The sequence below is a fragment of the Mustela nivalis genome (assembly GCF_964662115.1).
Source record: "Mustela nivalis genome assembly, chromosome: X".
Taxonomy (NCBI): domain Eukaryota; kingdom Metazoa; phylum Chordata; class Mammalia; order Carnivora; family Mustelidae; genus Mustela; species Mustela nivalis.
Genome location: NC_139040.1, coordinates 126,755,216 through 126,777,609, shown reverse-complemented (window position 1 = coordinate 126,777,609; position 22,394 = coordinate 126,755,216). Strand labels below are relative to the sequence as shown.

At 52.2% G+C, this 22,394-nt stretch overlaps 1 protein-coding gene across 3 annotated transcripts in view; it reads left to right on the top strand.

Moving 5' to 3' along the window:
* The window catches only part of CLCN4 (chloride voltage-gated channel 4), a 58,170-nt gene that overhangs the window by 1,054 nt on the left and 34,722 nt on the right, over positions 1-22,394 (top strand). For 2 of the 3 annotated variants that reach the window (XM_082716944.1, XM_082716943.1), the window contains exon 2: positions 486-730. Coding sequence is in view for 1 of the 3 variants with exons in the window: in XM_082716942.1 (XP_082573068.1) it covers positions 5,108-5,177 (70 nt within the window). In the remaining 2 variants the exon portion in view is untranslated. Of the gene's footprint in view, positions 1-485; positions 731-5,060; positions 5,178-22,394 lie in introns of those variants that run through there. The other variant, XM_082716942.1, reaches the window with a different exon arrangement.

Here is a 22,394-nt window from a genome sequence, read left to right as displayed (position 1 = left end):
AAGTACAACCATGCTCATGCAATAGTGCTTTATTTTCCATAAGCAAATATTCCAGTATGTCATATGAATATGTGGTAACCCTTTTTCCCCCCCTTTGGCAAATGTAAGTTAATACTACAGTGTAGCTATTGAGAGTAAATAAAAACATTATTCATCAGTGCAATTAGCATAATATTCCATAATGAATATGCTTCAAACCAAAGTATTTCAGATCATATTTGATAAGTGATATGAAACACTGAAACTCTGTGCAAAGTTGTTTCCATGCACTTTTTTCCCACGCACTTTATATTTTAGTTGTGATTTTGATTTACACAAAATATATTTCTCCGTTGTATTTGATAAAGACTTTTAAAAATAAAACACTAAATTGTTCCCTTTCATGACTAATCCCTTTATTGCTAACTCTTTTGATAATCCTATTACATGCTTGGAGCCTGTAATCGTTGGGATTTCTCCTTCTGTGTCCTGCCCCTTTCCCACAGTCGGTGGAAGGCCGGGAAAGCTGCGCACATCAAGCAGGCGGCCCAGCAGGGAGGCAGGAGCCGGGGTCTTCCAGGGTCTTCCTCGGCTTCCCACCCCCGCCTCCCCGCCTAGGCCCGAGGAGTCACGTGGCGGCGTGGGGCCCGCCTCCGGTGACGTCACCGCGCTCGCAGCCGTCGCGCCGAAGAAAGGATGCTCTAGGATGCTGTGCAGGTGGGCGGCGGGGATGCGCCATGCGGCACTGCAGGTAAGGGACGCGCGGCGCCCACCCTGCAGGTCTGCAGGTCTGCAGCCCCTCCGCGCCCCAGAAAGCGAAAATGGGGGGGTCTTTGGCCGCTGCGGCTGCTGCACGCGCCGGGCGGGGATGCCGGGGTGGGGGGTGTTGCAGGCCCACGCGCGAGCTTGGCATGCCTGTCCGGGAAAGTGGGCAGGGGCCAGACGGGAAGACCGGGGCCTCTTGCTCAGGAGAGGAGAAAAATCTGGAATGATCACCGTACACTCATGATAAAGACAGAAAGGGGCTTGTCATGGATAACTGTCAACTGTTTGCCAGCTGTCATTGTGCTTCTTAAATAATGACACATTTACTAATTCTCCTTCCGGGGGTTTGTCCTCAGTATTTAGCCTGATTTCTTTTAAAGCAAAAGCTGCTTTGCTTTGAATGGAATGGAAACTTACTGGTTAGCAATTTAAAGAGCTGAATGTGCAATACAAATCGTTTTGCTTTATTTTTGCAAGGTTCCTGCGTTTGAAGGGGATATGTTGGAAATGCATTTTCCCCCCTTCAGGTGTTTTAAGTAGATTGGAAAATAACAGTAGCCAATAAAATGAAATGCAACCTCTGAGGATTGACTGTGAGTTTAAGAGAGCGAATCAGCTACAGCTCTGGAGAACAAAATGGTTTTTTGAAGGGGGTGGGGTGAAGACGAACAACCAAACCGAATTCCCAGTGTTCTTTTTAATTTCCGTGTTGAATAATTAGCTCGCTGGAAGAAGGGGCTTGATGACTCAGCGGCAGATGGAGGGGGTCAGGTGACTTTTCAGTTCTGGCTGGTGGAGGGGGGCGTTTAATGGACTCTGTTAATTGGTGGGACCTGTTTACATTCCTTTCTCTGGTTCAAATAGGGCCTGAGATATGGGTGGGCACCCCTAGGAGGAGAATGTGGCATTCTTTTCTGTAAAACACGACCCCTCTGGAAGTTGGGGCGTCAGTAAATTGTACTGGAACTCACACTATGCATAATTTGATTCCCCTACAACTGTTGGAGGACAGTGTTAAAAAGCAGTGCTATTTTAGTTGATAATATAAAGGTTTCCCCTTGTGGTGGGCTTACTGTTTGGCAGCCCAGATAGCTTTGGCTCTAAGAAGGGGATTACAGACTTCCTCTCTCTGCTTTATATTCTAACCAAATTTCAGTTGATTTGCTCTGATTATTTATTTCAGAGTAAGGCAGTGCCATAAAAACAATGGGGAATCCCACTGGGGATGGGGTGAAGTCAGTGAGAGTTACCTTTGATTGTGCCAAAATCAGAACGTTTCTGTGAAATTAACACTATGTCAGAAAATGAGCCGGCAAAACACTGGGCCATAGCCTTTCATGTAGTTCAACCTAGAGATCCAAATGTCAAAGTCATATCTTTGTCTATATCCATGCCTGTATATTTATATACCCATACATTCATGTCTCCATCTCTACAGCTATGTTTTTGCTACTGTAATCCTTTTTAAAAAAATAGTGCTTATATAAGAAAATGCCAAGCTATTTTCCAAGGTGGGCGTACCATTTTGCATTTCTGCCAACAATGTATGAGAATTTCAGTTGCTTAGGATCCTTGCCAGCACCTTGGTTTGGTTTTGTTTTAATTTTAGTCATGCTCCTAAGTATGTAGGGGTTATGTCTTTGTGTGTGTGTGTGTGTGTGTGTGTGTGTGTGTTTTAAACGAATGAGTCTTATTTCATGTAAAATTATTCCCTGCCAGCCCCTTGGTTACTGTCAGTTTGTAAAAAAAAAATTTAACCATTCTGGGAGGTAGTTATGGTATCTCATTGTGTTTTTTTCCTTCTTTTTAAAATGTTTTAGTAATTTACTTACTTATTTTAGTGTATTGAGTCTGTTTCTTCCTGCTGGAATAGGAGGTCCAAGAAGTCTGGGATTTGTGTGTGTGAGGTTCCTTCCTCTATCTCGAGCACTGGGCGTGGTACCGGGAATATTTAGTTGCTGTTTAAGAAATCGGTCAATGTTTAGTAACTGCACAAGTTCTGAGGGCCTGGGGGAGTCACCTGACTCACCTCAGGGGGTGTGAAACCATCGGAGGGCCATCCGTCCATCTCTGCGGTTTCCTTTCCGCAGGTGGAGGAGTCAGGCATGAACAGGCTTTGGCAGCACGTTTCAGGCTGAACTCATTTTCAAGGAGCGAGCTAGCAATTCTCGTTACCTAGCTGGTAACTGAGCTCCATTTTTCATTAATCATTTTCTAGTCCAACCATGCTTGAAGCTTCAATTAAAAAAATTTTTTTTTTTCTCCCACTCCCTGCCTTTGGCAACTATCAGTCTGTTCTCTGTGAGCTCCTCCCCCTAAGAAGGATCCTACCGTGTTTGGCTTTCTCTCTCTGATTTACTTCCCCTTAGCATAATGCCCTTGAGGTCCATCCCTGTTGCAAATGGCAAGCTTTCATGCTCTCTTATGGCCGAGTAATATTCCGTGGTCCGTATACACCGCGGCTCCCTTGTCCATTCATCCATCTGCACTTCCGTGGTTTCCGTGCTTGGCTGTTGTAAATAATGCTGCAGTGAACATAGTGATGCGAGTATTCTGAGTTGGTGTTTTTGTTTTCTGTAGATACCCAGAAGTGGAATTGCTGAGTCGTCGTATGATAGTTCTGTTTTTAGTTTTTTTTTTGAGGCGCCTCCGTACTGTTTTCTGCAGTGGGGGCACTAATTTCATTCCTACCAACGGTGCACGAGGGTTCCCTTTCCTCCACATCCTTGCCAACACTTGTTATTTCTGGTCCTCCTGTTAACAGCCATTCCAGCAGCATGCGGGCTTCCTTAGTGTGGTTCGGATTTGCGTTTCCCTGACGATGAGTGATGTTGAGCATCTTTTCATGTGCCCGTTGGCCATCTGTCTGTCTTCTCTGGAACAATGTATATTTAGATCTTCAGCCCATTTTTTGATCATTTAATTTTTTTTTTTTTTTTTGCTGTCGATTTGTATTCTTTATATTTTGGATATTAGCTTTTTTTTTTTTTAAGATTTTATTTATTTATTTGACAGAGATCACAAGTCGGCAGGGAGGCAGGCAGAGAGAGGAAGCAGGCTCCCCGCTGTGAGCAGAGAGCCCCATGCGGGAAGCTAGGATCATGACAGGAGGTGAAGGCAGAGGCTTTAACCCACTGAGCCACTCAGGCACCCCTTTGGATATTAGCTTCTTATCAGATAGATGCTTTGCAAATGTTTTTTCATTTTGTAGGTGAATTCTTTGGCTATGTGGAGCTTTTTTTTTTTTTTTAAGATTTTATTTATTTATTTGACAGAGATCACAAGTAGGCAGAGAGGCAGGCAGAGAGAGGAGGAAGCAGGCTCCCTACTGAGCAGAGAGCCCAATTCGATGAGGGGCTCCCCAGGATGCTGGGATCATGGCCTGAGCCTAAGGCAGAGGCTTTAACCCACTGAGCCACCCAGGCGCCCCAGCAACCAAGAGATTTTGATCAGGGTTTCTCCACCTCAACACTGTTGACCTTTGGGGCTGAATCAGTCTGTTGTTGGGGGGCCGCCCTGTGCACCAGGGGAGGCTGGGCAGCATCCCTGGGGACACTCACTAGATGCCGGGAACAACCCTCGCCCAGCTGTGACAACCCAAAGGTCTGTAGACGCTGCTGCCTGTCCCCTTGGGGTGCGGGAGCATTGCTCTTGGTTGAGAAACACTGCTTTGGATCTTCTCTAAATGTCCTCCTGGCTTCAGGGTTCTAGAATTCATTTTCCTATGATGGGTTTGGTGCTAAACCCTTGACCAGAGATGAATTTCCCTTTCATCGTGTCTGTATTTTGGGAAATACAATGCGAAGGCTTTTTTTACACTCTGAGGTTCCAGAAGTCGCTTCTGTTCGAAAGGGAAGGCCTGTTTGTGTGTCCCTTGTTACTGGGAAGCAAGCTGGGCTGAGAGGGGGTGCCTGGCCCGGGAGCCCCCTGTGCTGGAGCCCGGTGCGCCTGCACGAGGCTGTCCCCCGCTGTCTGCTCACCTGAGAGCTTGGCCCAGGCCTCATGGGACCTTGGGTCCCTCCCATATGCGAGGGGCGGAGGTGGTGTGGGCAGTGGCTTGGGGGTGTGGTTGGGGGGGGTAGGGTGGGGGTGGCCCTGGGGCCTCCACCTGCCTGCACAGCCCGGCACCCCCCTCCCCCGCCCGGCCCGCGCGGGGGGGGGGGGGGGGGGGGGGCAGGGCGCTCACCCACCTGCGGCCTCAGGGCAGGACTCCGGGCGGGGCTCCTGGCAAAGGCGAAGCTGTTGGCTCTGACCCCGGAGGGCAGGGCGGCTTCTTCCGCATCACTTCCCTTTTGGACGGCAGCCGCTGGGTCCATGGCTTGGGGTCCTGCTGGTTCCTTGGCTTTTGGGGGGCACCAGAGGGATGTCAGCGGGTTCTGTGAGCTGGAGGACTCCCGAGAGACGGGAAGCGGCGATGGCAATGGCATTGCAAGGTGCGGGCCCGGTGCGGCGCGGGGGCAGTGGGAGGCTTAGAAGGGCCGGGGGACTCCTGTTCCCCGGGCCTGGGACTGCTCTGTGCCCGCCACCCCAGCCTCTGGCCATCAGCCTCCTCTCCCGACTCTTCCAGGCCCCGTAACGACTGGTCTCGGTGGGCGGTTTGGCCGGCAGCGCGGGAGTGCGTCTGTGCCGGAGGACGCGGGAGGCGGGCGTCCTCGCACCGGTCCCTCGGTCGCGGCTCATCCTGTCCCCGAGCTGTTCCCCGCTCCCCGCGCCTCACCGGGGCTTGACACCCTTGCTGGGCCTTCTGGCCCCATTGCGGCAACAAGTCCACGTCGCGAAAGAAGATTGAAAAAGGAGGGTGTTTGTCCTCAAATGAGACTTAAGAGACTGAGTAAGTGTCCCAGTCCCCGTGGCGGCTGTGACGGAGACCAGAGACTCGGGGGCTCTTCGACAGCAGCCGTGGATTTGTCACAGCTCTGGAGGCCGACGCGGTTGGCTTCCGGCGAGGGCCCTTGTTTGGGGTGCAGGCGGCCACCTTCTCACCTCCTTATGTCGGGGAAGAGGCTGGGAGCTAGCTCTCGGGGGTCTCTTCTAGGGCCCTCATCCCATCCCGAGGCCGCCTCCTCCGGGACCTGCTCTCCGAATACCATCCCGCTCGGGCAGGCTGCATCGTCTGAATTTTGGGAGGACACGTTCGGCCCATGACAATAACCAGATAAAAAGCAGGAGCCCCTGATCGGGCCCTGGGCTGAACAAAGAGCTGTACTAGGCACCTGGGCCAGCCGGGTTATTTGTATGCGACTGCCGCCAGCCGGTATCAGGAAACTGCTGTTCGCTTCCTCAGATGTGACAGTCCTGTGGGGTGGCAGGCGCCCAGTGAAGCCACTCTGGGATTCCGGACACAGAATCAGTGAGATAATGCGTGTTCCTTTCCTGCTGCTGTGTTTTGGGGGAATTTGTTCTACAGCAATAGTTATCTGTTAGTGGTTACCTAGTTATCTATTATTATACCTAGTTACCTATTTTAATTACCTACTAGTTAACTATTCTACAGCAGTGGTTATGTATTATTAGTTATCTAGTTGTCTATTATTAGTTATCTAATATTTTCCTATCTAACCCACAAGTATGTACAAGACTCGTATTTTTTGGTGATGCAGGCTAAAGTATTTAGGGATGGCGTGTCATGACGGCAAGTTACTTCAATTTTTTTTTTTTTTTAACATTTCTGGAGATCTCTTTTATGTATGGCTGGACACAACACAGGTGAATTCTCATACCTGCTTCTACATTCAATCTGTAGCCTCTGGAAAATTCTACTGTATGCTCACAAGAGAATGAGAATGAGGAAAAGGCAAATAGTTTAAGATTATTATAAAAATATTTTTTAAAATACTTTAAATATTTTATTTATTTATTTTGGGGGGGTAAAGGATAGAAGGAGAAGCAGATACCCCGTTGAGCAGGGAGCCTGATGTGGGACCCGATCCTGGGACTTCAGGATCAAGACCTGAGCTAAAGGCAGATGCGTAACTAACTAAGCCAACCAGGTGCCCCCATAAAAATATTTTTGACAGCACGGATCCCCTAAAGGGTTCTGGAGACCCCAAGGTGTCCCCAGGTCACACTATGAGAACCACTGCTCTAGTGAAATCATTTACTTGTAAGTGGTTCGGTTGAATGGGGAGAGCACAAGGCAAATATGGCTAAATGGGAGCACTTAACTGAATTTGATTGGTGTTACTTGTTAGATTCTTCTGGATAATGTTCTGTGTATTTGAAAATGGTCATAATAAAAGGATTTTTGTTAATAAGATAGAAAAGGGGGCACCTGGGTGGCTCAGTTGGCATCCAGCTCTTGGTTTCAACTCAGGTCATGATCTCAGCGGCGTGAGATCGAGCGCTGTGGTGGGCTCCGTGCTCAGTGTGGGGCCTGCTTGAGACTCGCTCTCCCTCTGCCCCTCCCCCTGATCGCACAACAAATAAATAAGTAAAATCTTAGAAAAGGACTGAGGGGTGCCTGGGGGGCTTTGGGTTAAAGCCTCTGCCTTCAGCTCAGGTCATGGTCTCAGGGTCCTGGGATTGAGCCCCACATTGGGCTTTCTGCTCGGCGGGGAGCCTTCTCCCCCCGCGCCCCGCCTCTCTGCCTACTTGTGATCTCTGTCTGTCTAATAAATAAAAAGAAAAGGACCGAAAAGAAATGTAGACTCGTGGACATGGGGGGATTCCGACCGAGTAGGTCTGGGGGTGAGGCCCAGCGGGAGCGTCTTTAATCTGAGCTCCAGGTGCCCCCGCCAGACCCGAGGCCCCACGTGAGGCCGGCGGGCGCAGAGGTTCCCAGCATCGGTCCCCCCAAGCCAGATCAAAGGGTGATAGCTAGCGGTGAGGCCTACCCCCCCACGGGGGCAGGTGTCAGGGGACAGTCCGTCCCCTCCACACAGTCTCTCTCAGCAGGTGCTGCCGTGCGTGCGGGCTGCGGGGAGGCCTTGTCCTCACACAGTGCTTCACTGCCCTGTCCGTGGGCGGCAGAGAGAAGCTTTCCTACCTGTGCGCGGGAGTGGGTTTCCTTCACAGATCCCGAGAGGTATTTTTGAATAACTTGTTCCGAGTCATGTACACCTAGTGAGAGTTTCTGGAAGCATCAAGGTTGTGGAAAGGAAGGGAAGTCTCCTCCTCATTTCCAGTCCCCGGGGCCTTCTCCCAAAGGCATCCCCTGCTACCTTGGGTCGATGAGGTTTCTGAAAGTGTCTGTGCACATACAGTCATCTGTAGAACACAGAGACGGCTTTGTTTGTTGGCTTTATTGGGATGTAATTTGCACGGAGCAACATGCGTGGCTCTAATTCAGTTTTGACCAAGAATATTCCTAGCACCCCCAGAGGGCCCTATCTCACCCTTCTTCAGCCAAACAAACCCTCTGGCAGAGGCAACCCCTAATCTGATTTGTATCAGCACAGTTTACTTTTGCCTGTTGAACTTTATGCGCATGGGATCCTGGTATAATAGGTCTGCTTTCCTATCTGGTTGCAAAGATGTTTCTGTAAGACACAAGCCTCAATATTCAGTCATGTGTTCATTCCCTCACTTACTTCTTGTTCAGCGAGCCCTTGTTGGGTCCCTGCTGTGTGTCTGGGCCCAGATTTTTCCAGGCCCTCAGTGTTCGGGGCTGAGCGAACAGCCAGTGCAAAGGGCCCGAGGCAAGTTGTGTCCAGCAAGGAGGTGGGCGTGTCCAGAGAAGAGCGGCCTAGAGAGCACAGGGTGGGAAAGGTGCCCTGCGGGGTGGCCCTCGCGGACCACGCAGGAGTGTGGCAGGAGTGGTGCCCATCCTGGATTCTTCTGTGGGCCGGAAAGCTGCCTGATGCTCCCAGGTGTGGGAGTGACACGCAGGGCCTTGCCTTTGAAGGGTGACTCTGGCTGCCTGAAGAAGGGTCAGGAGGGGACTCACGCACACCTGCCGCGTTGTGTTCGTCGCGGGGTGCCTGCTCCTTGCCTGCTGGCCAGGCCCCTGTGGCTCCTCGCTCGGGGCCGTCGCCGCCACCCCTGCGCTCGCCGGCACTTCCAACCACGTCTGCCTGGGCACTGGCTATGTGTACGGGCCTTCTTGGTTCTTCGTTTCCCTCCGGCTCACGGGAAGCCCATTTCCTCCCTCTGTTGCACCCCTCGGAGGTGCTGCTCGCTTGAGAGGGCTCGGCGGCGAGTAGCAAGGGGGACCGACTAAGGTGACAGACGCGCTCTTGTCCCTCTTAGCTCAGCCAGGCCTTCCCCCAGCACCCCCTGTGCCCCAGACCTGCGAACAGACCACGTGTCAGCCGTCACCCGGGCGATCCAGTTAGAACACGGGTCGGCCGCCTGGTTACCTTGTTCTAGGGCTCCGGGAAGAACACCCCAAAGCCATGTTCGATGACTGCCTGAGTTTACCCTTTACAAATTCTGTTTATCCCTCACGCAAGCAGGAAATGGCTTGTTGCAGTGGGAGGGGTCCGCGGAGGCCCCGTCTGAAGAGGTCCCTGGAGCTGGAGGGACTTGACCTGCGCTTTGCCACCAGCACTGTCTTCAGCGGTGGCTCGGTCCGAGTCGTGGCTCTCAAAACGCCTGTGTCCTGTACCGCCGGAGCCCCGGAAGGGGACCTTCTCTGGGGATAGCAGGTACCTGTATCGAGGCCATCAGATGCTGTCCTGGTGAGAAGAGGCAGGCCTGGAAAGAAGACAGCTGAAGGGACACGGGGAGGGGACGGCCCTCTATAAGGAACAGAGTGTCTCTCGGCGCCCTTGGAAGGAGGCAGCCCTGCTGTCCCTTTGATCTCCGACTTGTGGCCCCCAGAACCGTGGCCCAGTACTTTTCTGTTATTGGAGCTGAGCAGCCTGCGGTCCTTTGTCCTAGCGGACACGCGCGGTGGCACCCGGCAGCGGCGGTGGCACCCGGCAGCGGCAGCGGGCGCTCTGCGGCCCGGAGAGGACCAGGGCGAGGCCCTCGGCGCGGACGGGCCCTTGGGGCCTGGGCTCCAATCTGACTCTCCACTTGCCTTCTGTGAGGCCCGAAACCCTGACCGAAGGGCTCCTCTGCCTCGGTTTGCTGATCTGCCGTTTGGGCCCGAGGGTGACAGGATTCCATGCGCAGAATGCCCAGAGCCCTAGCGACTGAGTATACGCGAAGAGCTTAAAATGGTGCCTGGCATAGTGAGTCCTTGAAAAAGTTGTTCTTACCTTGAGGAGGAGTCTCTGGGGAGAGTCTCATTTTTTGGCCCTTAACGCCAGGAGCACAGGGACCCGTGCCACCCCTCCAGCCCCTGCGGTGGGGATGGCAGAACACTGCGCCTGTGTTCCCGATCCTGCCGAAGAGCTGTGCCGCCCGGGGCCATCGGAGGCGAGCCGCGGAGGGAAGGTCATGGTCCCACACCTGGTCCCACACCGGTGCCCCAGTGCCGTGGAAGCCAAGCGGGAGCAGACGGCGCGTGAGAGCTGGGAGCTGGGAGGTGCACCAAGGAGGGAGGAGGAAGATGGGGGAGAGGGAGGGGGGAGGGGAGGGGGAGGAGGCCCTCTCCTGTCTCCAAAGGTTAATTCTCAGTCTTTCTGCCTGTCCTTGGGCCCTGAGCTTCCTCTCTTTGGGACTCTTACTCGTCCGGTGGCGCTTGGCCCCTCGCCACAGGTCCCCGGGGAGCCCCGTCTGGAGGATCAGCCGGGAGCGACTGAGTCAGGGCCCCCCTGCCCTCTAAAGGTGTCTGCGCGTTAAGAAGCCAGAGTCCGCGATCTCAAATGAACTTGAAATGGCTGTGGTTTCGGGCAAGGTGGAGAGGGGAGATGAAATGCTTTGACCGGTGTGGGAGCCAACCTCCAGGGCAGGCCCCAGGGACCCCATCTGATGCGCAGGCCCCCATGTGGTCACCTTCCTCCCTCGTCACTCGGGGCTGACCTGTGCGTCCGGCAGGGTACCGTGCGAGTGACGCCGGAGGCCCTCCCAGGCTAGGTCACAGGACACTCTCCTGCTTCCGCCTTGTTCCCTCAGCCCAGCTGCTTTGGAGGAAGCCACTGCCCTGTCCTAAGGACACTTGGGCAGTCCTGCAGAGAGGCCGGCTGGAGCACACCCGGGGCTTCCCGGCAGCAGCAAGCAGCAACTTGCGAGGCCTGTCTGGGAGCCAACTGGTCAGTGGGTCCTCCTGTCCCCCGTCAGGCCTTCAGATGGCCGCAGCCATAGCGGACAGCTTGACCACAACCTTCTGAGAGATCTTGAGCCGGAAGGACCCAACCAGGGGCGCCTGGGAGGCTCAGTGGGTTAAGTGTCCACCTCCGGCTCCGGTTGTGATCTGAAGGTCCTGGGATCGATCGAGTCCTGTGCTGGGCTCCCTGCTCAGCGGGGAGTCTGCCTCTCCCTCTGCCTGTTCCCCCTGCCTGTCCCCGCCTGCTTATTCTCTGTTTCTCAAATAAATGAATAAAGTAGTAAAAAAAAAAAAAAAAAAAAAAAGGACCCAATCAAGCTGCTTCTAAATTTCTGACCCACAGAAACGGGAAAACACCCTAAGTTTTCCTGTTTGAAGATGCTGAGTTGTGCAGTGATTTGTTGCACAGCATCGGAACCCAGACTTTTGGGGGGCGGGGGCTGGTGCTGGCCACAGCTTGGGCCGCTCCCCGGGTGGTGGCAGCCTTCCTCTCCTCCCTCTGAAGCTCTGCCCTCGCTCATTGCTCCCTGTTTGCTCCTCCTGCGGTCTCCCCCCGTCTCCCTCCCTTCTCCCCCCCCCCCACCCTTTTTCCAGCTGAGGAGTAGAAGAGTGTCCTGGAAGGTTGAGGTATATTCATTGTAAGTTGGGTTTTTTTTTTTTTTTAAAAGATTTATTTATTTATTTATTTGACACAGAGAGAGAGACAGCGAGAGAGGGAACACCAGCGGGGGGTGTGGGAGAGGGAGAAGCGGGCTCCTTGCAGAACGGGGAGCCCGATGTGGGACTCGATCTCAGGACCCTGGCGTCATGACCTGAGCTGAAGGCAGACGCTTCACCGACGGAGCCACCCGGGCGCCCCAGTTGGGGGGTACTGATGATGAGTTTGAGTGTGTTGATTTTTTTAAATTTTGCACAACGTACATCCCCGTATTCATCCGCATCGCTTGGAGACTTCAGCCCATGTCCCTGTCATCTCTTCCACTTGGAGAAGAATGGCGAGGAAGGGTTTCACTGAAGGAACTGTCAATGGCTCCTGGTGCTTTAGGCCCCTACTCTGGGTTCAGAGCCCGCTGCCTGGGGCCCCAGGGATTCAGTGTCAAATGCCTGTATTGGGCAGCCAGGATGCGCCTGGGGCAGCGGCCCTGGGGGAGGGTGTCTGTCTGTGTATTTGTCAGCTCAACTTTCTTTACGGTGGAAAGTAATAAAGGAGAATCAAGGTGAGTTAAGCAGTTAGAAGAAAAACCTACAGACCTAGTAGGGGAGCACTGCTCTTCTGACCTGCGCTGTTACAAATTATAAAGCCGTGGGATGGCGTGTGTGCCAGGTGATAGGCGAAGAAACGTTTCAAAGCCACTCACATTTTACACATGTAGTGATTTCAGCTTGGTTTTTATATTCTCTTTGTCCTAAGTATATGCGCAGATAAAATCTCTCTTGTGTGTGTTTTTGAGCATGTCTGTGCAGTGACGTCAAAAGCATTTAGCTGGGGGAGTGTGGTGGGCTCAGTGGGTGAAGCCTCTGTCTTCGGCTCGGGTTGTGATCCCAGAGTCCTGGGATCGAGCCCCACGTCAGGCTCATTGCTTGGTGGGGAGCCTGCTTCTCCCTCTCCCTCTGCCTACTGCTCCCCCTGCTTGTGCTCTCCTCTGTCAAATAATTAAATAAAACCTTTAAAGAAAAAAGCATTTAGCTGACTATTCCATGGAGTTCTATATCCGTAGATGGATTATAGTAACAGTAATGCTTTTTGTAGAATAGACATAGTATATGGTGGTTAGCTAAGCTTTTTAGGTTTAGCGGATTCCTGTAGAGTGGGGCTCAGCAAACACTTACCAAATGTCCAGATAATAAGGGTGAGCGACAGGCCCCTGACCTCAAGGAACTCATGATTCAATATGGGAAGAAGCAAGCTTGTAAGTAATTATTCCAACAAATGCAAGTGATACATAAGATCAATACCCAAAATATTAGAGATTAAAACACAACGGGAAGGATGCAGGGCGCGCAGGACAGGGGGGCATAGGAAGGAGCAAAGGGTTAAGGGACCGGTGCTTCTCCAAGTACAGTCCGTGGGCCAGCAGCATCAACCAGCCTCCTTGGGAGCTTGTTGGAAATACAGATCCCTGCGCCCCACAACAGAGCTGCTGAAGCTGAAACTTGGGGAATAAGGGGAGGGCCCTGGCCAGCCCCGGTGGTCGTGCTGACACACACCAGAATTTGTGTATCTCCAGTCCCGGCAGTGGTCAGCCCCCGGTGTTCTGTGGAGGAGCACGCAACAGGCCTTGTCCCAGAATCGCTGGTGGCTGCGGCACAGCCTGGACCCCTTTGCTGGTCGTCTGTCTGTCACTGCCATCGATTGAGTGTATCTGGGAGTTCTCCGGAATTCTTACATGGATGGGAAGTTTGGCTTTGCTCATTGGTATAATTTATCCATTTTTTCTTCTGTGGACTGTACTTTTGATGTCATTTCTGAGAACTCTTTGCTGAGCCCCAGGTCATGAAGGGTTTCCCCGTTTGTCTCAGAGCTGTCAAAACCTCACTCACGGGTTTCACAGAGGCCAAGGCATTGCTAGGTGATGGAGCAGAAGATGTCTTGCCGCCTTCACCTGGATTCTCTCCTAAGTGGCTCTGGAGACAAGGCTCCCAGCGCAGGGAGCTTCCTGGGAGGGTTTCCTGGGAGGGTCTCCTGGGAGGGGCCTGGGGAAGTGTGCCCGGGAAAAGAAGGTTGTCCGCAGAGGCTGGGCTGCTAATGCCCCTCACTCAGCAGGCGACCGGAGGCTCCTGCTAGGCTTTGGAAACTCTAGGAAACAGAGGTTGCTGTGTCCCAGGTCCCCAAGATCATCTCTGGGTTCCACTAGGAGTACTGACAGCACAACATACAGTTGTTTTTCTGCCTATAATTTATTATAGTAGGGAGTATAGGGCACAGTCAGCAAAGGGAAAAGGCAAGCTTGGTAGAGTCTCAGTGCGCATCAGTTTTATTGGAGGTTGGTCCTGGAGGCACCGTCTGTCAAGCTCACTATCAAAATTGCAATCTCTTAGAAAGAAAGCAGGAGTTCAGCATAAATTATGTTATTTGGACAACCAGCGTGGGCACAGAAACCATTCTCATCAGTTCTGGGACTGGTGGGAATCTCCTGAAATCCAAGTTCCCAGATGCTAGCCAAAGGCCAGCCATGCCAGCAGACCTTCCTGACGGGAGCAGTCTGGGGCCTGCCGTAGTTCATCTTTTCTGCTTTAGAAAACGCGTGTCTTGAAAGGACTCCATTCAAGGGGTGAGGGAGTGCGGTATTTACGCGCCAGTTCCAAGAGTCATCAGTTAATATCTGCTCCCAATAATGTGCTTCAGGTATAGAAAGACAGTTGGAAACAAGCTGCAGCTTACTGGGAGGTTTTGAGGGATGTGTGTGGGGCCCTGGCTGCCACAGATACAGTAGATTATTCCAGAAGTTGGGTGAGGACAGCAAAGCCACCTGTATAGGGCAGTTCACGTGCATGTGGTCATGTGATGGTTTTACAACTGTGGGCAAAGAGATCAAAGTCAAGTCTTCCCGAACACTTCCTTCGGCTGTGGCCAGAACTCTGTGCAGGCCGTTGCTGGCCCTGGAGGCACAGGGAGAGCCGCGGGTGGATTCCGCCTTTCTGGGTCTGCCTGTCGGCTGGATGGGAAAGAATGGGTGTATGTATGTGTGTGCATGTGTGCGTGCACGCGTGTGTGTATTGTGGGGACAGAGAGTCCCAGTACGCTTGTTTTTTAATTTTTATTTTTAAAAAATATTTATTTATTCTAGAGAGAGGGAGAGAATGCACATGTGCATGTGCTTGCGGGTGGTGGAGGAGGCAGAGGGAGAGAATTTCAAGCAGACTCCCCCCCCCCGCCCCCCGCTGATGCAGAGTCTGGTGCCAACCCTGGGGCTGGCTGTGGGGCTTGGTCCCACGACACAGGAGATCAGGACTCTGAGCTTACGACCTAAGCGAATACCATGGGTCAGACGCTGGATGGACTGAGCCACGCAGGTGCCCCCATTTGTTACATTTTAAACTTCCTCTTTCAGTCTTTGGATTGGGAGCAGCAGAAATGGTAGATAAACAGGTGTGTGCTACGGCCTCTGATTTCACGGCAAAACCCCTTTCCTTGCTCTGTCCACTTGAGCAAATCTGGAGAACCAGGCTTTGTTGTGTAATTTGAAGCTAGGAATGCGTTTGGATTGGATTATGTTCCTTGAGTGTGTCGTGATGTTGTGTGCACAGAGATCCTGGGTCAGAATAAAGGCAGCCTGGGGGTGGGGGTGGGGTGGGTATCTTCATTCGGCTTAAGCTCCTGGTTCCCTCTCCCTGTCAGAGAACTGTGCCGGGGAGGAGCAAAGAGACGGGGGAAGGAGGAGGCATTCCTCGCATGTGTGCCCTGGACCCACAGGACCTTCCCCAGGGACTCCAGGGTCCTAAGCAGAAGGGCCGCCGGCAGAGCGCCCTCTGCGACCAGAGGTCCCCATTCTGGTGATATTTACAGGAGCGGCTGGCATGTAGGGCTGGAGGACAAGGGACTTTGGAGTGGCTGCTTGTGATGTCTTTTGGAACTTCTGGAAAAGCAGTAGGAAATGAAGCTTTTTGCGGTATCTTGTGACTACAGGTAACCTCGAGCTCAAACACTTGGTTAGAGCTATGGTATGATCATATCTATTCACCAGCCAAGGGCATCTGGAGTCTTGAAGCATTGGGGTAGCTAATTAGTTGGAGAAACTTCTGATTGTAGGGTATCGTAGAAACCTCTAAGTGTGTGTGTCCGTGTTAGTGTTAGAAACTACCTTTTTGCTTTTCCCAAAGCTTCCAGGTTGAAATGTTGCAAGTGAGATCCTTTAGTTGCCTTTTTGGGGCCTAGCCTGTTCATCAGTTGATGGCATTTGGGTTGTTTCCACGTTTGGCCTCGTGGGAATAATGCTCTGATCATTTGTGTATAAGTCTTCGTGTGGGACATGTTTTCAGTGCCCTGGGGTCTAAGCCTGGGAGTGGAATTGCTGGGTCACGTGGAAACCTTCTTTGGAGGTGCTGGCAGACTGAGATCCCTCTTCTTAGCTGAGCTTTTTATGTAAGTAAATTATCTACATATAAAAATGCACGAATCACAAGTGTGCACGTCCACGAATTTTTGCCAGGGGAACTCCCCTACATAACCCACACCCGGGTCAAGGAGCAGAATGCAGCTGGCCCCCAGAAGCCCTCTGTGGCCCCTTCCACCCCTAAAGGGACCATTGTGTATACACACCTCCCACCACAGATGAATGGCCTGTTTGTGAACGTCACATAAATGGAATCTTTTATTTCCAGCTTTTGTCTGACACCCTTAGCTCGTGCACCCTCCAGAAGCAGGCAGGGCTCTGCATTTGGCCCACGGGTGATGCATCCGACCGTCTCGGCGTCCGCGGCATTCCCGTGGGTCTGCCCCCTGCTGTGTTTGTCCCCTCTCCTGCGGAGAGGCGTCCGGGTGCTTTCCCACGACCCTCCCCCTGTCGCCGCCTCTCTCAGCCCGCCAGTGGCCAGGTGCCCTCAGAGCCTGACAGTTTTTCTGCCAGTGTTCCTCCTCCAGATCAGACCACGCCGCCGTGTTTGCCACCTTCTCTATCAGCTAATTCCCAGATGACATGGGGAGTTGGAACAGAAAATGCAAACTCAGATGGAAAGACACCGAGAGCCTCTAGTACGCGGTGAAGGTCGGTCGCGGCAGGGGCGAGTGCTGGGGGATGGGCCAGCAGCGTGGGCATGGCACAGACCGCTCCTGCCCTGGCCCCTTCTCCCCTGCGCGTCCCCTTGTGGTGACTTAGCTGCCACTCAGGGCTTAGCTTGTGTTTCCTGTGAGGGGTCAGACGGGCAATATTTTCCGCACGATGAGCCTTCCAGGCCGCGTCGCGGTTACTGTGCTGGGCCCTGGGAGCACCAAGCAGCCCTAGCCATGGCGTGAACGAAGGCGTGTGGCTGCGTGCCCCTAACGCTCGATTTACAAAAACAGGCTGTGGGCTGTATTCGGCCCGTGGGCTGGGGGTCGCCGGGCTTGCTTTATACTGCGCGCATGACTGGGCATCTGCTGCCTCCCAGCCCCTGTCCGAGGTACCAGAGCTCCCTGCAGGCCTGTGCCCCTTACCGAGTGGTGGAAGCGCCATGATCCGCCGGGAGAAGGACAGAGACAAGTAGGCCACCTGAAGACCCGCCGGCCCATAGGTGGACGAGGAAAGTGTGACGTGTACGTGCACTGGCCTCTGAAGTGCAGTCCTGCAGCCGCACGGATGGACCTGGAGGATGTTCTGCTGAGTGAAATAGCTGGTCACAGAATGACAAATCTGCGTCATTTCACTTACACGGGGCCGAACTCTTCCTCCCGTTGGTTGCTGGGGGCCGGGGGGAGCAGAGATGGGGAGTCGTGGTTCGGTGTATAGAAAGTCTCAGTGACGGAAGATGAAAAATACCTTGAGATCCGCTGTACAACCTTCTGCACAGAGCGCTGTCCCCTGAAAATTTGTCAGCAAGGTGGATCTTGTGTTATTTTGTTAACTACCAATTATTTAAAAACACGAGAAAGAAAGAGAATGCTTTTGGTTGCCAAGGAGGAAGTCTGCAGCTCGCTCTGGGGAAATTAATGCCTGTGGCGCAGAGCACGCCAAACAGAACAGAATTTTGGAGGGGGAGAGGACACAGCACACTCAGAAGAATGGATTTCTGCCTGACGTGCTGACAGTCCTGGCGTGGGGAGCTCTGTGTTCGCTGTGGCCTTGATCGTGCTTCGAACCTGTCCTCCTTTATCTTGATCTGGGTGATTTCCCACTTTCACTTGTTTTCTAGAAACCATTTTGTTATATGACTATGCGAAGTCCAGTTTTCTTTTAAATGGTACAGATCCCTATTTTGAGGGTGAGCCAACCCACCCAGAGTTGTCTTCAGTATCAAAGTCATAAATCGCCTCACTAATACTGTCCCAGCTAACACAGGCCGTGTTCACTGGGCCCCGGGAGAGATGAGTTTTACTGGACAGGGTCTGTTGTCATCTGCTGCGGAGCACTTGATGTCAGCAGTCATCATGCTGCAAGACGGAACCTGTAGATACTTTCTCGCCTGAAAGGATTGGATAAAAGATTTAGATGCCGTGTGTGTCTCTTGCAGAGTCCCTTTGTAGGTAAATGCGGTTGGGTAGGAGATGTTACTTTGTCAGGCCAGATACCTCCAACCCACTGAGCCACCCAGGCGCCCCCCCCCCTTTTTTTTTTAAGATTTTAATTTATTTATTTGACAGAGAGATCACAAGTAGGCAGAGAGGCAGGCCAGATACCTCCAGCATGAAATTTGATTCCATCCCATCTCTGTTGGCAGTTTTATCCTCCATCGTTGTTCCTGTCCTCCCCGGAAGTCTGTCCGCGATACCGCAACTAGCTTATCTGTCTTCATTACTCGTCTCCCTCGGGAGCCCGAGGAACACTGTTAAACACTGCTACGTGACAACCCCTTCAACAAACCCAATGGCTTGAAACAATGACCAGTTATTTTTCTTGCGGTCTGCGGGTGGGCTGGGTGATTTGATGGGGCCAAACTCTGCTGATCTTGGCTGACTCATTCGGAAGTCTGTGCTTGGCTGGGCCTAGGTGATCTTGGCTGGCCTCAGCTGAGCTGACCCTGCTCCATTCCATGTGGTCTCTCACCTTCCAGCATTCGAGCCTAGGCTTCTTGTCATGGCAGAGGCAGAGGTCCAGAAAACAAACGAACAACCCCCCCTGCCCCCGCAAACCAGCAGAGTTTGCATCACCTCTTGGGATCTAGACTCGAACGTGCATGCTAATGCCTTCTGTGCTGTGTCACAGGCCAGTCCAGATTCACTGCGTGGAGAAACGGACTCTGCCTCTTAATGAGGGGGACCCGGGAAGTCCCACTGAATGTGCGGTAGACCCAGGGAGGCGTAGAGAATACGGCCATTTTTGCAGTCAGCCTGTTGCATAGATCAGGGATCAGCAAACGTTTTCTGTCAATGGTCAAAATAGTAAATGTTTCAGGATTTGTGGGCCACGTAGTCTTTGTTATGACTCCTTGGCCCTGATCTTGTTATGGGAAAGCAGCCATAGATAGTATGTAAATGCCTGGGCATGGTTCGCCTTCCACTAAAACTTCATTTATAAAACCAGGCAGCAGGTGCTGATCCGGACCACGTAGGGCTCTCAGATCCAGGTTCTCGGATGTTGTCCTTCCCGAAACCAAGGCCTTGAGGCCATAAGCATGGGTGGCATCTGTCAGAAGTGCTCATATTGGCGAGAAGAAATAAAAACAGATAAGAGGAGATAAGTGACTCCCTGCTAAGTATCCATTTGGGGTTGTTCCTTGTACCGTAACGGACGCATATAGGTCTTTATTTCTTTATTTCTCAGTTAGCTAGTCCTCAGAGTTCACTTTGTCGCTCCCTGTTCGGCTGGATGCTCCTTCCTCAGCCGTCCAGCTGTCCCAGATGGATTCCAGGTAGAATTCTAACCTGTATGTCCTCTTCTGAGACTTCTCTTGGACCCTTCTGTCTCACTTAATCCCGGAGTCAGAAGTGACCTCAGCATCTCCTCCTGGGCTCCCAATGAGCCCCCGATTAGATCTGCAAGTTAGATCTTGTTTATTTTCCTTTACCAGTTACGCGTCTATGTGTCAGAACCGTGACATGCTCCATCAAAATGTAAAGATGTTAACTGTCCTCGAGAGTGACTTTTTGGTTCAACCATCATTGCCTGGAGTTGTTGCTCGACTAGAGATTCTGGTTAAATTTCAGGTAACGTGAACTCCCTTTTCATAGAATGTCCAAGTCTCTGCTGTTCTCCTAGGCTGGATTTTCCTCACGAGGGCTCTCCATTGTGGGTCAACAGTCGGCTGCCTTATTTTTCCCATCAGAGATTTTCTGTGCCACATATAACACAAAGCTATTACCACCTTGTTTTTTGTGGAAATGAGAACGAAGTCTTTGCTTTCTAATTTTACTCCTTCCCTTTTATTAGTGGTTGCTACTGACTTATGCAACATGACTCTTCCCTGGGTACTCATCAACGGGTATTCTTTTCAGCTTGGCATGGCTCAGGCCTCAGACTTTTAAAGTTTTAAAGCAGCCGAGTTGCACAGACCGTCAATAAATCACTCACTATCGCCACTTTATTGCTTGTAAGGTGATTACCCCGCTTTGCCCATAGCGACTTTTCAATTTGATTAAAATGCAGTTTCATCAGGTCGTGGTTGAGTCCTCCGTATGTAACAATACATAAAGCAACGAGAGGAGCCCATGCTCCAATATTTTTATAACTGACCTTCACCTTTTTAACCATCGACTCCAGCACTTTTGTGGTCCTCGTCCTATAATTCACATTTCCATGCTCTTTGCCAAAGTAATTTTTATTTCGTGCTTATTCCAACCTCCTGTCTTTGTGAGACTGTATTACTTTTCCCCCTGCTAACTGGTGGGGGAGCGTTGGTCCTGCTGCAAAGCATTTTCTGCATCTCAACTTAGCTCCTGTGTGATGTGTAAATCAGGCTCTGATGGTGGTATAACGTGGAAGGTGTCTTGGTTTATTTGGGGTTGTTTTCCGACCCAGGGAGCCAGGAGACTGGGAGGAGAATTGTTATCTTGGGCAGGAAAAGGAGAAACTCTCAGCTTGGCTACTGTCCTGGCAGCAGGAGCCCTATTGACTGTGTTTTAAGAAAAATGAAAAGTGAGTGCCTGTAACCCTGGTTTCCTTGCCCAGGGCGGTGTGCTGCCAGCCGGGCGTGGCTCCTGGCTTGTCTCGGTCTGTTTGCGCTGCGGTGATCAAATCCCACAGACTGGGGGGCTTCTACACACGAGACATTCGTTCCTCACGCTTCTGGAGGCTGGACGTCTGACAGCGGGGTGGGGGGCGGTGCTGGCAGGGTCGGGTGAGGGCCCTCTTCTCCACCAGAGACTTCTCGTGGTGTCCTCACACGACGGAAGGGGTGAGGGAGCACTCTGGGGTCTCTTTTATATAAGGTTTTGTCTTCCCGACCTCGTCACCTCCCAAAGGCCGTACCTCCTAACACCGTCACACCGCGGGGGGGGGGGGGTTCAGCATACGAATTTTTGAGGCGCACACACCAGACCAGAACATGTGGCAGGTTGTCCATCTCCAGGGGGTCCCCCGCCTCTGCCCCGGACCCCCTAAACAGGGCCGCTGCCCTCACGGATTGCCTTGGCTTCCACAGCGAAGAATGTCGCGTCAGCATTTCACTCCGCTCTGGCTGCGGTTTGAATCCCCGCGTGCTTCGTACTTCATCTCACCGGAGAACGGATTACGGGTTCGGGGGCAGGCTCTGGATTGGGACCGGGGCGCCCTGCCCCGTTTGCCTCGCAGCCCTCTCGTTTTGACGCCTTGCTCTTTGCAGAACTTGAGGTTTTTCAGAGATGCATGTGGTCAAACTTCATACTTCACGGTTGTGCATTGGCCTCCCCACTAAAATGTACTCGTAACCCCCAAATTGGTACGTGGGGGACTCTCCCGGTTACTCACAGACGTGTGTGCACAGAGTCGCACGAAGATCGAGTCACCCGAGAAGCACACTCCTGGCCCCGCCATCTTACGTCATTCAGCTCTGACTCTGAACAAGCGTCCTTTGTACAGACTGTTTAATGCCATGTTTTTCACATTTTTGTGCCTTTAAAAAAAAAAATTATTGGTAATTTGCTGTTTGTCATGGGCCCTAAATGCAGGGCTGGAGGGTCTCTGGTGTCTCCAGATGCGAGAAGGCAGTGGTGCGCCTAGTAGAGAGAAGCCGTTGGGCAGATAAACTTCGTTCAGGTATGAATTGTAGTGATGCAGTCGGGATTTCAGTGTGTTAACGAATCAGTGGTATATGTTCAAGAAGAGGTCTTTTTTTTTTTTTTTTTTAAAGATTTCATTTATTTGACACAGAGAGAGATCACAAGTAGGCGGGGGTGGGGGTGGGGAGGCAGGCTCCCCGCTGAGCAGAGAGCCCGATGTGGGGCTCGATCCCAGGACCCTGAGACCATGACCTGAGCTGAAGGCAGAGGCTTCACCCACTGAGCCACCTGGGCGCCCCTCAAGAAGATGTCTTAAAACAGAAACACAGAAAGCGGGGTCGTGTATTGACTGGTTTACAAAAACATGACCAGAGGCTTGTAGGAACCCAGCCCTGCATAGTACTTAGGGACATCGCTTTGGTAGTCGCTAACTTGTTCGTGGTGATTTATAGAACGTAACAGGTGCAGATAACAAAACTCAACTGAGCTACAGCCCGAAGGTTGGTGTCTCCCCCAAATTCATGTGTTGGAACCCAACCCTCAATGGGATGGTATTAAGAGGTGAGGCCCTTGGGCCATGGTCGGGCCGGGAGAGCTGAGCCCCCACCAGTGGGATGGGTGTCCCTATAAAAGAGAGCCCGGAGAACTTCACGGTTGTTTCCGACACGTGAAGACACAGTAAGAAGATGGCTGCCTATGGGGGTGCCTGGTGGCCCAGTGGGTTAAAGCCTCTGCCTTCGGCTCAGGTCATGGTCTCAGGGTCCTGGGATCAGGCCCCACATCGGGCTC